At 30.2% G+C, this 14,852-nt stretch overlaps 1 protein-coding gene across 1 annotated transcript; it reads left to right on the forward strand.

Annotated features, from left to right (window-relative positions):
- Positions 1 to 10,207: 10,207 nt before the first annotated feature.
- Positions 10,208 to 11,898, forward strand: LOC124846755 (plant cysteine oxidase 3-like). Its single transcript, XM_088109986.1, has 6 exons — positions 10,208 to 10,321; positions 10,447 to 10,582; positions 10,697 to 10,851; positions 10,954 to 11,098; positions 11,458 to 11,661; positions 11,752 to 11,898. Exons 2-6 carry the CDS (start codon positions 10,477 to 10,479, stop codon positions 11,853 to 11,855), a joined length of 714 nt encoding a protein of 237 aa, XP_087966112.1. The 5' UTR covers positions 10,208 to 10,321; positions 10,447 to 10,476; the 3' UTR covers positions 11,856 to 11,898.
- The last annotated feature ends 2,954 nt before the right edge of the window (positions 11,899 to 14,852 follow it).

Raw genomic sequence — 14,852 nt, forward strand, 5'->3', positions numbered from 1 at the left:
AAAAATTTAAATTTACTGTGACTAAAATCTGTGGATAATGACAAAAGTCCATGAATAATAACATTTTATTTACATATTACCGACGACTTAAAATTCATATGCAAAAGTAGTGTCGGTAATTTTTTTTATAGATTTTTGATCCGTGAAAAATGAGTAATACATACTGGTCATCATCCGTAAATAATTTTCCACCACTTAAATTTCACGGGTAATAATACATACAAACCACATTTCATGGACAATTTCTCATAGTTTAACTTTTGTGAGTAATGCTGATGGACAATTATTCATGAGTAATTTCTTAAATAAAAAATTCAAATATTAAATAATTGATGAAGCAAATCAAACTAAAACATTATCTAAATTTCAAATCAAATTGCAACAATACAGAAAATAAATTTGTCTAGGCTTTATGAGCAATATACTCATAAACAAATAGTTATTTGGTGCCATGGTTCGTTCATGAACTATTTCTTCACAACAATCTCTTTCCCATCCTTCAGCTTCAGCTAACCTGCAAAGAAATCCAAAACCCAAATTGCATTAATCATAAAATAGTTATAAGCTTTTTATTTTAACTTTTAAAATACAATATTTAGCCTTTTTATGACGCAAATGTAATTCATATGATCGAGTAAAAGTAATTGTAATTTTTTAAAAAATTAAAAATCAGGCATAAATTTTATTTAAGTCAATTATCGAAATTATTGGATTTCTAGTCTAGAGGCAATGTGCCTAACATGGGCTGGTGATAAAGTAGTCATGGCAATTTATGCTAATTACTTCTTTACCTAATGCAATTTTATACTAATTAATTGCTCGATTTCCGCTCCAAAATTTTTAGCTCAATTTTTTCAATTACTATAGAGATTCACCAGCACCCCTTTTCAACTAAAACTCTCTTAATCTATATCCATTGACTAATAATTTCTTTACGTATATATAATTATTTTAAAGGTTCATGGGCTCATATATAATAGCATCATTCTCTGTAAAATATCACATGTTGCTGACATATATCAATGAATATTTCCACAATAAAATTCACCACACTTTTTATTTTATTTTGTAGACAATAATTATTTTCAATTACCTATTATTATTTTAAATATTGTGATGTGATGGAAGCATGAAAAGTTTGAAGTAGGACATACTTTAAAACTTAAGATAAACTTGATTTTTTTTAATCGATTGTTTTTTGTTTCAATTTGATCATGTTTCGAGTACTTTTCATCGAAGCAACGTTTATTTCTTGCGTTCTGCATCTAAATCAAGTTTCACAACTGTGTTTAATGGATTGATGCTTGTTATTGCACTTAATTACTAAATTCAGTGTAAAAACCTGCTGAAATTTAGACGATACATAATTATCTACATTAATTAAAATGTATTTTGATTAGCTATGTCAAGAATCAATCCAATTGAATGTAGATTTTGAAATCTGGTTTAGCTTTGTTTCGAATCATTCGTTCTTTGCTTTGTATGCTTCGTTATGTCTTTTTAATTGTTCGTAACTCATGTTTTCACTTTTATTTTGGTTCCTCCATCTTGTTTGACACATTTGAGCACACTTTTATACCATTTTACTTCGTTCCAACACACATGTCTCATATTTAAGCATTGTAAATACTCATCTCATTTTTTTTATCACTTCCATTCATTTTAGGATGTTGAACCAGATTTTAGGAAATGATTCATTCATCATACTTTACATTTTAAGGATCATTCTTAGATGGTTTTTAGTTTAATTTTATATTTTTCCCCAGTAAAATCACTTGCACAATTACATTTCACTTGGTGCTTTTAATATGGATAACTTGGCTTGACCCACTAGAGATTGGTCACTTAGTGAGTCAACTTAACTCAGCTCACTTATTAGCGAATCGAAAAAATTCAAACCTGATTTGACTCACCTTGGATTGGTTCATTGACTAACTCAATTACAAGCTTTTTTTAAATAAAAAAAATACAATTATTTGTAATTCAAATTTAAATAAATTTCATTCTAAAATGATGTTAAACTCCATAGACGATTCAAAATATAAAAAAATACTATACAATCCAATGTAATCCAAAAGCAAACACAAAAAGCGAAAAAAAAGTTTCTAATATTAATAATTTTTGTGTCACCTATCTATTTATAATATTAGAGTATTGAATGAATACATCCGTAATATTTTGCTATCTTGAAACATATTTTTCTTTATCCCATCTACAATACAATAAAAAATGTTAATTGATAATATTAAAACACAAATTAATAAATAATTAAATTAAATTAGATGAATTGGTGAACCAACCCAACTTACCATGGGTTCAATCGGGTGAGTCGGGTTCTAAGTGGGTCGGATTTAAAATTGGCTCGTATAAAAAATTACATTTTTTTCAAATTCAACCGGCCTGAACCCGTGGTGGCCTTGGTTGGTCCTCTGATTCTAACCCATTTTGACAACACTACATTCACTCATATTATTACATCACTTTTGAATTTGACAACTTGTTTAACCTCTCACTACACTATGGGTACAACTAAATTTTGGTATGAACTAATGTGACTAAATCATGTTCATCACGCCCATCTCAACCTATGATCTAGACTGAAGGTTTTGTTTTAAGAATGAATTATAGTCTTGTAGTAGGGCCAAACCAACCTTAGTCTTAATCCTAATTCACTTTGAAATGGCTTTGGGGGTTGAGGCTTTCTTAGCTCCCTAATTTGGACTCCCCTAAAAATGGGTTTATTCAAGGGTCAATTAGGGTTGGTTCATGGATCATGGGTCAAATTGACATCTCTAAACGAAACACATCATCCTTTGTTACAAGCTTAGTCATCAATTAACACAATAATTTTCAAATTGACATGTTATCATGATATGACTATGCATGCATGACGACTCTTGCTTTAATGCACAACGTCCTTAATGATAATGCAAATCATCAATTACTCAACTTCCATTAAAGATAAGTTCTTATGATGATCACTACGAGAAAAATTGGAATTATCAATAGATATATCTTATCAATAACATTTAAAATTCGTAGGTAATTCTAGTTTTTCAACTAATTACTGATAGAATGAGATCCATCGGTAATGTCATTGTTAGAAACTATTATCGACATATATTGGTCAACAGTAACTACCGAAAGATATATTCACTGATAATTATTGTGACCTATATTTGCCTATAATCACCGACGCTTATTATCTGTCGGTAATTACCAACGTTGTTTGAGATAATCATAAGTTTGGTCACGAGCTTATAGTTGTTGTCTTAACTCATCATAATCCTGGTCACCACTACTGAATGTAGATGATTAGTGCTTCAATGTACTTCTTCCAACAATGTAATGAGAATTCTACAAGAGTAGGTTAATGTCTTTGTTAAAGCCTAGAGAAGTCACAAAGTCAGGCTTGTGTCTTTGACAAGCTAGGGGGCTGTTAAATTTCTAATCTAGTAGTATGCATTTTGTTTCTTAGGGAAGATTTGATTAGATGTCATGGTTAACAAGTAGAGAGGAAAAATGAAAGGATTGAAGCCTTAAGAGATTTTGATGGGGATGCACTCAAAGACTTGTAGAACTAATTAAAATCTATGTTAAAGCCTTTTGTTGTAGATTTCTTTCTAGTAGGCTTAACTTTCATTTGTACCTTAAAGATGTCTTGTATTTAGTTCTTAAGTGTAAGAAACTTGCGGCAATAATCAATTATCTCTTAGGATAATCGATTATCATATGAAAATCAAGAAAAATACTTCAATTCAGGATAATCGATTATCATTGAAAAGTATGAATAACCAAGGTTCGTAGATAATCAATTACCATTTGGGATAATCGGTTATCCTGAAATAAAACTCTTTTAATGAACTAAAATAATTGATTATCACTTGGGTAATTGATTATCACTAGTAGTTGGGAGTTGTCTGTTCAGCTTCTGACCTAGTTTACTTCACAGTTCTTAAAAGGTTACTTAAGCAATTGTAGAGCAAAATAGAATTGTCTAAAACTCTGAGTGTTTAAGCTAGCTTGTGGTTCAGTGCTTGAAGAAGGAAAAACTAGTACTTAGTGTGTTTAAGTTGGAAGAGCTTCTCTACCAAATAGATTGAAGCTATTCATTCCCTCGTGTGTCGAAGGAAGGTGTTAGTTATCTCTTATAAGTTAAGAGAGATGTTTTCTAGTCTTATTTTCATTATCTACTTGTGAACTGAATTACATTTTGAGTGGAAAAGTTAATCACTCTTTTATAGATATTAACAACTGAACGTAAAATCTTTTGATTCGAACCAGTATGAAAATTACATGTGTGAATCTTCTCCTACTTACTCTACTTTACTTATTTGTATCGAAGAAATTTTTTTAAAGGAAATCGAATTTTAACTAGAACCAATTCACCCCTTCCCTCTTGGTTTTGTCCTATGTTTTTAAACATTATGTTGCACGATACCAACAAAATAAACAGGAACTCAGAGATAAATACAACTTTTATGATATGTTGAAGATGTCATAGTTGTAGAAGAAAATATTGATAGAGATGGTTGCAATGTAGAACACAACCAATGAGTACTAGAAGGAAGACATAATAGCTGGAAAATTGTTTGAAACATGCTAGTAAAGTGCATAATGTAGGCTAAAAAAGAGTAAAAGACTATGGAATGAAGAATGCAACTAGAAGAGGGTTAAAAACATTAGAAGGAATATATAACAGTGAAATGTCAAAATGCATTGAAGGGTTGACAAATGAAATATGGTTAATTTCAATTAAGAATTATGAAAATAAAGTATAATAATAAAATGTAAAATTTTAAGATCTCTAGTTGCAAAATATTGATGAAAAAGGTTACAAGATGAAACCATTCAAACTTGTCTTTGAAATTAGGTGGTGATATTATATCTAGTGTATGGACACTAAGGAGTTTACAAGGCCTTGATCAATACCACTGTTAACTAAGTAGAGAGATTCCTAATTCCATCACTTTAGATTCATATTTCATTGCAAAATGCTACAAGTGAATAACACTAGCAGGTTACCTTAGATAGAAGAACATGGCTTAATCTTGATGCAAGACAATGATAATCAAAGCAAGAATAATCTAACAAAATAGTGCTCACTTGTCATAATAAATCTGATGACAATTAGCCAGACTTCTTTGCATGTGACTTAGCAAATTATGAAAAATAATTTTTCTGAATGGGTAGGGCCTAACCTTGTGAGAGTTAAAAAAATGAAACTGATGAAGTATGTTATGAGCATAGTATGGATCGAAGCTGGATGAATGAACGTTGCATCAGTGAAGAATATGAGAAGGGTGTTTCGGTGTTCTTGCAATATGTTCAACAAAATGTAAAGTCTGTGAACGGGACATATTTTTGTCCTTGTGTTCGTTGTCTTAATCAAATACGACAAGACTTAGGTAATATGCGTGACCATCTATTCATGTTCGGCATAATGAGAACTTATACTGTTTGGACTTGGCATGTAGAAGTACTGCACCAGCCTACCATGTCATGAGGAACAAATTAGATGGAAGAATGGATGAGTGATCATTTAGAGGACATGATACGTGATGTTGGTGAAGATAATTTTGGAAGAGCTAATTTGTATGATTCTCTTATAAATGATTCAGAGCAACCGTTGTTCCCAGATGCTCGAACTTTACACGTCTGTCTGCAACTTTGAAGTTGTTTAGTTTAAAAGCAAGGAATGAATGGACCGATAAAAGTTTCACAGAGTTGTTGGAGTTGTTGAAGGAGATGCTTCCAGAAAATAATACTCTACCTATTCGTAATTACGAGGCAAATGTTTTTTTATGTCCAATGGGTCTTGAATATCAAAAGATACATGCTTATCCTAATGATTGTGTTTTGTACATAAAGGAGTTTGCTTCGCTAAAGTATTGTCCAACATGTGGTTTATCCCGTTTTAAAAAGAAATCTCATAGAAACACTGGTGATGAAGGTAATGATGGTGCACCTGCTAAGGTGATGTGGTATTTCCCTATAATACCTAGGTTCAAACGTATGTTCTCTGTTAAAGAAGATGCAAAGAACCTTAAATGGCACACTCACGGAAAGAAAGTGTGATAATCTTCTTCGACACCAACTGATTCACCGCAATGGAAGAAGATCGATGAAACATTTCCAGAATTTGGTGCAGGTCCAAGAAACTTAAGACTTGTACTTGCAACTGATGGTATGAATCCTTATGGGAACTTTAAGTAGCAAACACAGTTCATGGCCAATTATGTTGATGATATACAATCTTTCTTCTTTGTTGTGCATGAAGAGAAAATATGTGATGTTGTCCATGATGATATCGGGTCCTAGACAACCTGGAAATGACATTGATGTTTACTTGAAACCTTTAATTGATGATTTGAAATTGTTGTGGGAAGAAGGGGTCGAAGTGTTCGATTCACATGTTGAAGAAAATTTTCATTTGCGTGCAATGTTGTTTTGCACTATAAATGATTTCCCAGCCTATGAAAACTTGAGCGATTATAGTGTTAAAGGTCATTTTACATGTCCCATTTGTGAATAAAACACTAGTTACCTTCAATTGAAGCATGTTCAGAAGACGGTATATACAAGACATCGAAAATTCCTTCCTCGTAATCACCCTTATCGTAGATTGAAAAAAGCATTTAATGGAAGTGCTGAGGATGAGGTTGTGTCCAGACCCCGAAATGGTGAAGAGGTGTACAACGAAGTCAAAAACATTGACATTGTGTTCGGAAAACATCATAAAAGTAACTTTGCAAGAAACATTTGGAAGAAACGTTCAATATTTTTTAATCTTCCATACTGGTGTAAACTTGATGTTAGACATTGTATTGATGTGATGCACGTTGAAATTTTTTTTTGTGACAGAGTCATCAGAACTTTATTAAACGTGAAAGGGAAGAGCAAAGACAGAATAAAAGCAGGACATGATTTGGCTGACATGGGATTGTTTTTTAGATTAATTAGAACTTTCTTTAGTTGAAACACACACACAAAAACACACACACACACAAACACACACACACACACACACACACACACACCTATATATATATATATATATATATATATATATATATATATATATATTATAGTATACTGTTCTAGGACAATTTTCTGTTTTTCAGGTGTGGTTTTATTGTAAAAATAAATTAGTTTTTTTTAAAAAAAAACAGTAGACGTCTGTTAATGCCATGTCCGACGTCTATTAACGTCTGTTAGTGCACAAATAGACGTCCAATGAGTTATAGTGGACAAAATGTTCCAAGTCTATAGACGTCAGACACATATACATCCGACGTCTATATAGACGTCCGGTACATCCATATCTGATGTCCATATAAACGTCTGGTGTATACGGACCGATGTCTATATAGACGTCTGGTGTATACTGTCCAACGTCTATATAGACGTTTGGTGTATACAATCCGACGTCTGATTAACATCACCCACAAAGACGTCAATTTTGGATCTGACGTTAAAAGGCCAAAATAACAGACATTAAAAACCCTTTCTGCACTAGTGCCCCTAACGCAAGAGGCACCCTATTATCTCACGGCAGCGGCATCTGACTGTAGCGTCAACAAAGCAGGCCTCCAAATGACAATAAGGAAGAACGAACATCAACACACACCAGTTAGATGTTGGCTGGAGCACAAAGGCGAGAGAGACGACAAAAGGAGAGAGCATAGAGGCAAAGAGGAAGACTTTTGGTGAAATGGAATTTAAGGGAGGGAATACCCAAATTTTGATCTCATTTGATCGAAGAACTTACTGATAGCCTTAAATCCGTCTGTAAATTAAATCACTAATACGTTACCTTTGAAAATATCCATTGGTAAATAAAACAACATGGTCTGTTGGTAATTTAAACTTATTGATAGATCCTAGACTGTTAGTAATTTTCCGTCGGTAATAAATAATATTTTTGTAGTAGACATAGTTCACATAGGTGAAACCCTATAATGATTTTGAGTGACCTTGGTGACAATTCAAGACATCAAATCACAAAATGACCACTAATTACACCATTTCCAATGAACTTATGGTTTACTCGTAACAAATCGTGCAAACAAGTAGAATGTAATTTGTTACACTTCAAATTAGTGGTCGAAATTCACTTTACCAAGGTCATGATCATGATAACATCTATCATTTAAAAGTCTAAGTTATATTGACCTATCTATAAAAATACATTATGTTAACCACGTCAATGTACTCTAAAACCTTAAATTTAAGGAACACACTTCATTATCTCATTCTCTCTCAACATCATCACCAATGGCTTATTCTTTACATAACTCCAACCCATGACTTTTCTAAAGTCATATTTTACTTTAGTCTAAATTATATTGATTTATCTATAAATATATTATGTTCATAACATTAATGCACTCCAAAACCTTTACACTTCATTATCTCATTCTCCTTCAACACCATCACTATAATGGCTTGTTCTTCCCATAACTCCAACCCCATGACTTTCCTAAAGTCAATGTTTTACTTTAATGGTTGTCTGAGCCTGTCCTAGCGAGTTCTAAGTGGGCATTCTATTCTTCTATTCCACCCGCTATCGGGCTGTTATCGGACCATCCAATTTCTACTATCACGCACGAGATGTCTATACCTCGGCGTGAAGGGGGTGTGTTGGAAGTCCCACATCGACTAGAGATAAGGTCAAATTATAATATATATATATATATATATATATATATATATATATATATATATATATATAAGTGAGGTGCAAACCTCACCTTACAAATCGGTTTTGTGGGGTTGAGTTAGGATTAAAAACCTACTTTCTAATAACCATTATCCAAAAATATAATAAGTAGGAGTGTAAAATGCATCTACTTTAACTAAAAAAAAAACTGATGTCCTAACACACATTCATCTTGGCTTACTTGTTACAAAAGATCAAAGTGTCAAATTAGAGGACAAAATAGAACATTAAAATTTTCTATCACTTTATAATAACAAGATCATCTTTGAATCATTTCACCTAAAAACTAGTTTCAATATAGTTCATATGTTTCAATTTTGATTCGTGACTCCAAACTTTTAAAAAGTGCTCCTTGAAAACATTGACAAAAGGTTGAATTGTTTGTTAATAATTTACATATGCTAAAACGTGCTTTATTAATTAAACAATTCTTATTACTATGATAAATATAAGAACAATTAATCACCATATGATATATCACCCATTTTATATTATTGTCTATTTATTTCATTTTTTTCTACATTCTTATCTCATTTTCAATTTTGTTTCCAACTTTGAATTATTACTAAAATTACTCAAATGTCTATTTTATAATTTATATCTCAATTCAATTATTTTATGAAATATAAATGACAAAGTATACTTAATAATAATAATTTCCAATAATAAGTTTATACTATTAATGTCAATCTATAATTATATTTTTAAACACAATAAATTAAAATTTAATATTATGAAAAAATATTTAATATTATTTATTTATCACAAACAATTATCCTGTGGAAACCATTACTATTAACAATAAAAGTTAAATTATTACATCATTTATTGCTAATATATTTTTAAATATTATTCAAACATAAAGTAACTTTAAAAATAATTTTATTATTTATATCATTATTTAAATCAGCTATCTCTAAACATTAAATTTTTCTCAACCATGTGAATATTGTTATCTGAGTAATATTTTCCTAAGTATTATAACTAATGTGGGACCTGAAATTGAGAATTACAATATTATTAATCCTTTGTCATAACATTAAGACACCAAATTTCAAAGTTGATGGTTCACATGTTGTTATCTTGAGCATATACAGATACCCCTCACATTAGTGTTATATTACTTTTCAGTTCCTAGTTTCAGCACCTATAAATAGTTTTCCATCATATTATTCTTTTAATCCTTTAAGAGGTGCACTTAGTACTCAGTGAGCTTAATACCTCCCAACCTAAAACATAGACACTTGTTAATTGTACCATCAACAACAACAACCCTTTTTTCTTTACCAGCATGACACACGACCAACAAATTTTATGATTTTTAATATAAATCTTTTGATTTTAGAAATTTAAGAAATTTTAAAATTTCATCAAGCTACCGCATGAATGACCAATGTAATTGTGACATTTCGCATAGTTTTACATCTTTTCTAAGTTTGTGGCCCATTTTATGTTTTAAACATAGGGCAGAAGTTATCTTTAGAAGTTGACTGTTTGGAACTTCCGCCCCCAGCTTGACCTAGTTGTATAATAAATAACACTTCCTCAAAAGGGAAGAAAGTGAGATAAAAGATGCACACCCACTGAATTCTAATACTGGTAAGATAAGGCCCAAGGTTTAATTTACTTTCTTCACAATCTTTTTTTCTCCTTTATTCACTGTCCCTTGATTTATTGATACATGATATATCTCATTGATGTTTTCAAATTTGGTCGCAACATAGCCAACTAAGGCTAAACTCCACCCTGAAACAATGGAAAAGAGCAAAATTCAAATGCTTTATGATGCTTCTCATGCCCTGTTCTCTCAAAAGGAGCTTCCAACTTTTCAACAAATCCATTATGTAAAAGATTTGCTAGGTTGTGCACATTTGTTCATTTGTTTTTTTCATTATTCTTCTAATTCACAAATCCTAACCTCTGTAGATATCAGTTTCCATATAATTCAAATGTTTTTATTCAATTAATTTGCAGACAAGATTGAAGCTATGGATTTGGGAATCGACGAGTTGGGGATGTGTGATTCTCCTTTGTCAGATGCAAGTGGTGATAGCAGCAAGGGACTGGTTTGTGGACAAAGTTTCTCTGAGATTAAGTACATTCACATTCATGAATGTGACAATTTCTCTGTGAGTTCAGAAACTAGAAATACAGTATTTGAATTGCTTCTTTTGTTAATGTTGGAATGAGATTTAAGGACCCTTGTGACTGATAATTTGAAGAACATGCAGATGGGTGTGTTCTGTCTTCCAGCAGGAAAAGTATTTCCTCTTCATGATCACCCAGAAATGACAGTGTTGAGTAAGCTGTTGTATGGTTCTGCTTATGTTAAAGCTTATGACTGGATTGCATTGGATTGTTCCGGAACCCAAACTGGTAAGAAGAAATTGCTTTCTATATGAACTTGTTTATGCATTTTTCTATCTATATAGCAAATTTTGTTTCATCCTTTATTTGTTTTTTGTTCAGTTTTGGCTTTTATAATGGATTAAGACCAGTCTCTATCATCAATAATGTGTTTGAAATGACTTGAATGGAGAATGGTATGTCATCAATAAATGACAATTTAAAAATATCAAAATCAACTCCTGTTTTATAAATTTAAAATAAATTTAATTATATAATTGAAGGTACAAAACTTGTTAATCCAGGTGTAATTACAGTTTGTGAATAATGATAGATTTGTAGTATAGTACAATATCAATTTATGTTTGAACTTTGAAATGTGAGTGCAGTAGGATTAGGTGGGAAGGTTGTGGATGAAGTAATGAAAGCACCACATGAGCCATCGATATTGTTTCCAAGAAGTGGTGGCAATATTCATTCTTTCACAGCGTTGACACCTTGTGCAATACTAGATGTGCTTTCTCCACCATATTCTGAAGACTTTGGAAGACCCTCCACTTACTTTTCAGATATTCCTATTCCTTCTCTTCATGGTAACTATTTTCATTTTGGTTCTTTCATTTCTCTTCCTTAATTCCTCTTTAGGCACAAAATTTTAGCCTCTCTGTGTGGTGATGTTACAGGTTATGCTATACTTGAGGAGAGACCCGTTCCTAGTGACCTAGTTGTTCGAGGAGCACCATATATTGGACCTCCAATTGTAACAGTGAACCAATACCAATTTTGATAACAAGTGTACATCTTCCTATGACTAAATTTAAATATATTAATCAGCGGTTTGATTTATGATATATAAGTAATTTCTCATCTTTCTAACAAAAATTTATAACATTGAGTTGAAGTTAAAGGAGATCTATTTAAATAATATTTAATGTTTATCGAGGATTATCAATAATTTCATTTTTCCAAAACTAATTTTATAATATTGAGTTAAATTTAAAGTCTAATTTTTAAAATGTTATAAAAGTTATTGAAAATAAATTTTAAAAATTTATTATTTATTGGACTTATTAATCTTGAACTGCTAGAAATTTATTTCGCACTAATTAAAGATAAATTTATGGTATATAAATGAGAGGAAATTTTATCTTATAAACAAATTTCATATAAAAAAGATATGTATATAATATTTAAAAAACAACAATTTCATATAAAAAAGTTACCCATAATATTTAAGAAACAACAATTGTTTTTGATAAAAAATTCTTTTTGGATTAAATATGTTTGTAGTTCTTAATCTTTGGACGTGATATTAAAATTTATCTTTTGTATAAAATTTTGATATATTTTAATTTTTAAACTTTAAAAATAAATAAATATGTATAATCTTTTTAATTTAATTATTTTAATACTTTTATAAATAATTCAAACAATAACCTTAAATATTGTTTAACAGGATAAAAATATTTAATACAATTAGATTAAAAAAATTATATCCATTCGTACTAATTTGAGAATTAAACTATATTAAAGTTTGAAAGTCAAACTATTTCAAGAAAAGGTATTCCAATTTTCGATTAAATTTTAGAAATTAAAAATAAATATATTTAATCTAAAAATTTCAAAGTTAATCACCAATTTAAAATTTTAACAAATTTTAGTGTATGTCAAACTGCATTAATTAGCTTTGGAACCACGTTGCTGATTGCCGTGACAGCGAGGGAAAGTGCACAGTTTTAGACTTTTGGTGGGTGCAGCTTCCATGATCCTAAGACTGCCACTTCTACTTCCAATTAGGCACGAAGTCAATAATAGCCATGTTGGAACTCTATATTTTGTATAAATGTCAATTTAATCAACTCTTTAAACAGTTGAAAACATGAAGAGAGAAAACAAATTTCATCAGCTAAATAGAAAATTAAGATATATAGTATATAGGAGGTGTAAAATAACTTTAAATCTATGCGTCAACCTCACTCACCAAGAAGAATTTTACAAGTGTTGGGTTGAAAAAAAAACTTGATTAGCGTAGATTGAAGTGTAACTCATCTATATATTATTTTGAATCTTTTTCTTAACTGGTAATTATAATAAATATATGAAATAAGTTAGACAGAAAAATATGTTTAAATAAATCGATCTATCATAGTTGTAAATTTTTTTAATTGACTATGAAATAAATCAGGTTAAATTCATCTGTTAAACCCAACTAGTAGTGAGTCAATAGATAATCACACGTAATTTCATCAATTGTGATAATGGAAAAAATTTATGTAAATTATAAAATATTAAAGAGTTGGAAAAAAAATGGTTTAAATATACTTGGTGCGCATTTGGTTTTACCAGTTGCAGACAAAACTTTCCTTTTACATTTTCTTTTAATTTCCCTGTAGAACCGAAATAAGAGATTACTATTTCTCTAAGTTATAATAAATATACATATATAATAGAAATTTCGGAATTCCTAAGAAATCAATTATCAGTTACTAAGAAACTGTGTACGAGTCATAACATTTGATGAGTTGTTTTTGAACTGTGATAAATGCTAGAGTTAATAACAGTTATTAAAGATAGACGTAACCTAAAGTGATTTTATCATTCAATGAGATTCTAGCCTTTTAAAATAACAAGAAATACGCTCCAGGGGATATAAATGATTTACGCTAATGGACAAAACAATATTGGACAAAATATTTAAGAGTTTTTTTAGATTGGTTGAGGATGTTAGATTCCTATGTTTGGTATGAACGTTTTAAAAATCTTTCTTTCGAAAAGAATATTTTGAATCCTAATATATTAATCAATTTTTTTATTTATTAGGGAAACCTTTTAGTATACAAAAACGTTTTTCATATTCAGGATCATATTTTATTATGTTATAATGTGTTTGACTTGTTTAAGATATGAGAATGAAAAATAATAGTATATTAAAGAAATTGTTTATAGAAAATTCAGATTCACATTCTCTCTTACGGGAAAAAAAATTAGTGGAAAATGGGATTAAAAGAATGAGTTCTGGGTTAGATTTCTAAAAACGATTTTTAAAGCATTTACACTAAATATGAGAGTTTAAAATTCTCAGCAAGCATATGATTCGTAAAAAACTTTCACCTATATTAAACATCTACGAAACGATTCTAAGAAGGGGTGTAAATCTAAGTTTCTCTCATGAGGGATTTTTTTTTTGTTTGGATCAATATTCTTTAATATCTACATTTTAAACGATTAAACATAAAATAAATATGTTTTAGAACATTCATCACGTGAGCTATATGTTTACATTCTTTTTCACGTATGTCATCCACGTCTTTTATTTTAAGTAAATATGGACTTTTTGATTTTTTATTTATTTTAAATAATTATATTTTTAAGATATTTATGAAGTCTTCCCATATTTAATATATAATGAGAACTTTCACAAAAAGTCAATGCAAGATAATCGAAGCAAGAACATCCAAAGGTGTGTGATGAGAGAAAAAAAAAACAGAGAGAATGTTTTATTCGTTCTACAATATCAGAGATGGTATGGTAACTTTGAAGCTGCAACAGAAAGACCCTTCATGATTGTCAGAGGAAGAAGATGAGAAAGCAAACAGGAGACAGAAAACAAAGGTAAGGAAAAGTAATATCTACTAAAGCTTCTGTTTATTCTTGTACATGGAAAAGGAAAATTTTTAGCTTAAATAAGGTTTCTGTAAACAAAAAGGGAAAGGGAAAAATCCTAACTGAAAAACAAACTGATTTTTTCTTCTACGTAATAATCCTAATTGATGTTTGTTTTTTT

This window comes from Vigna umbellata, chromosome 1 (assembly GCF_029865625.1).
Source record: "Vigna umbellata cultivar VRB3 chromosome 1, Vumbellata_1.0, whole genome shotgun sequence".
NCBI classification, from domain to species: domain Eukaryota; kingdom Viridiplantae; phylum Streptophyta; class Magnoliopsida; order Fabales; family Fabaceae; genus Vigna; species Vigna umbellata.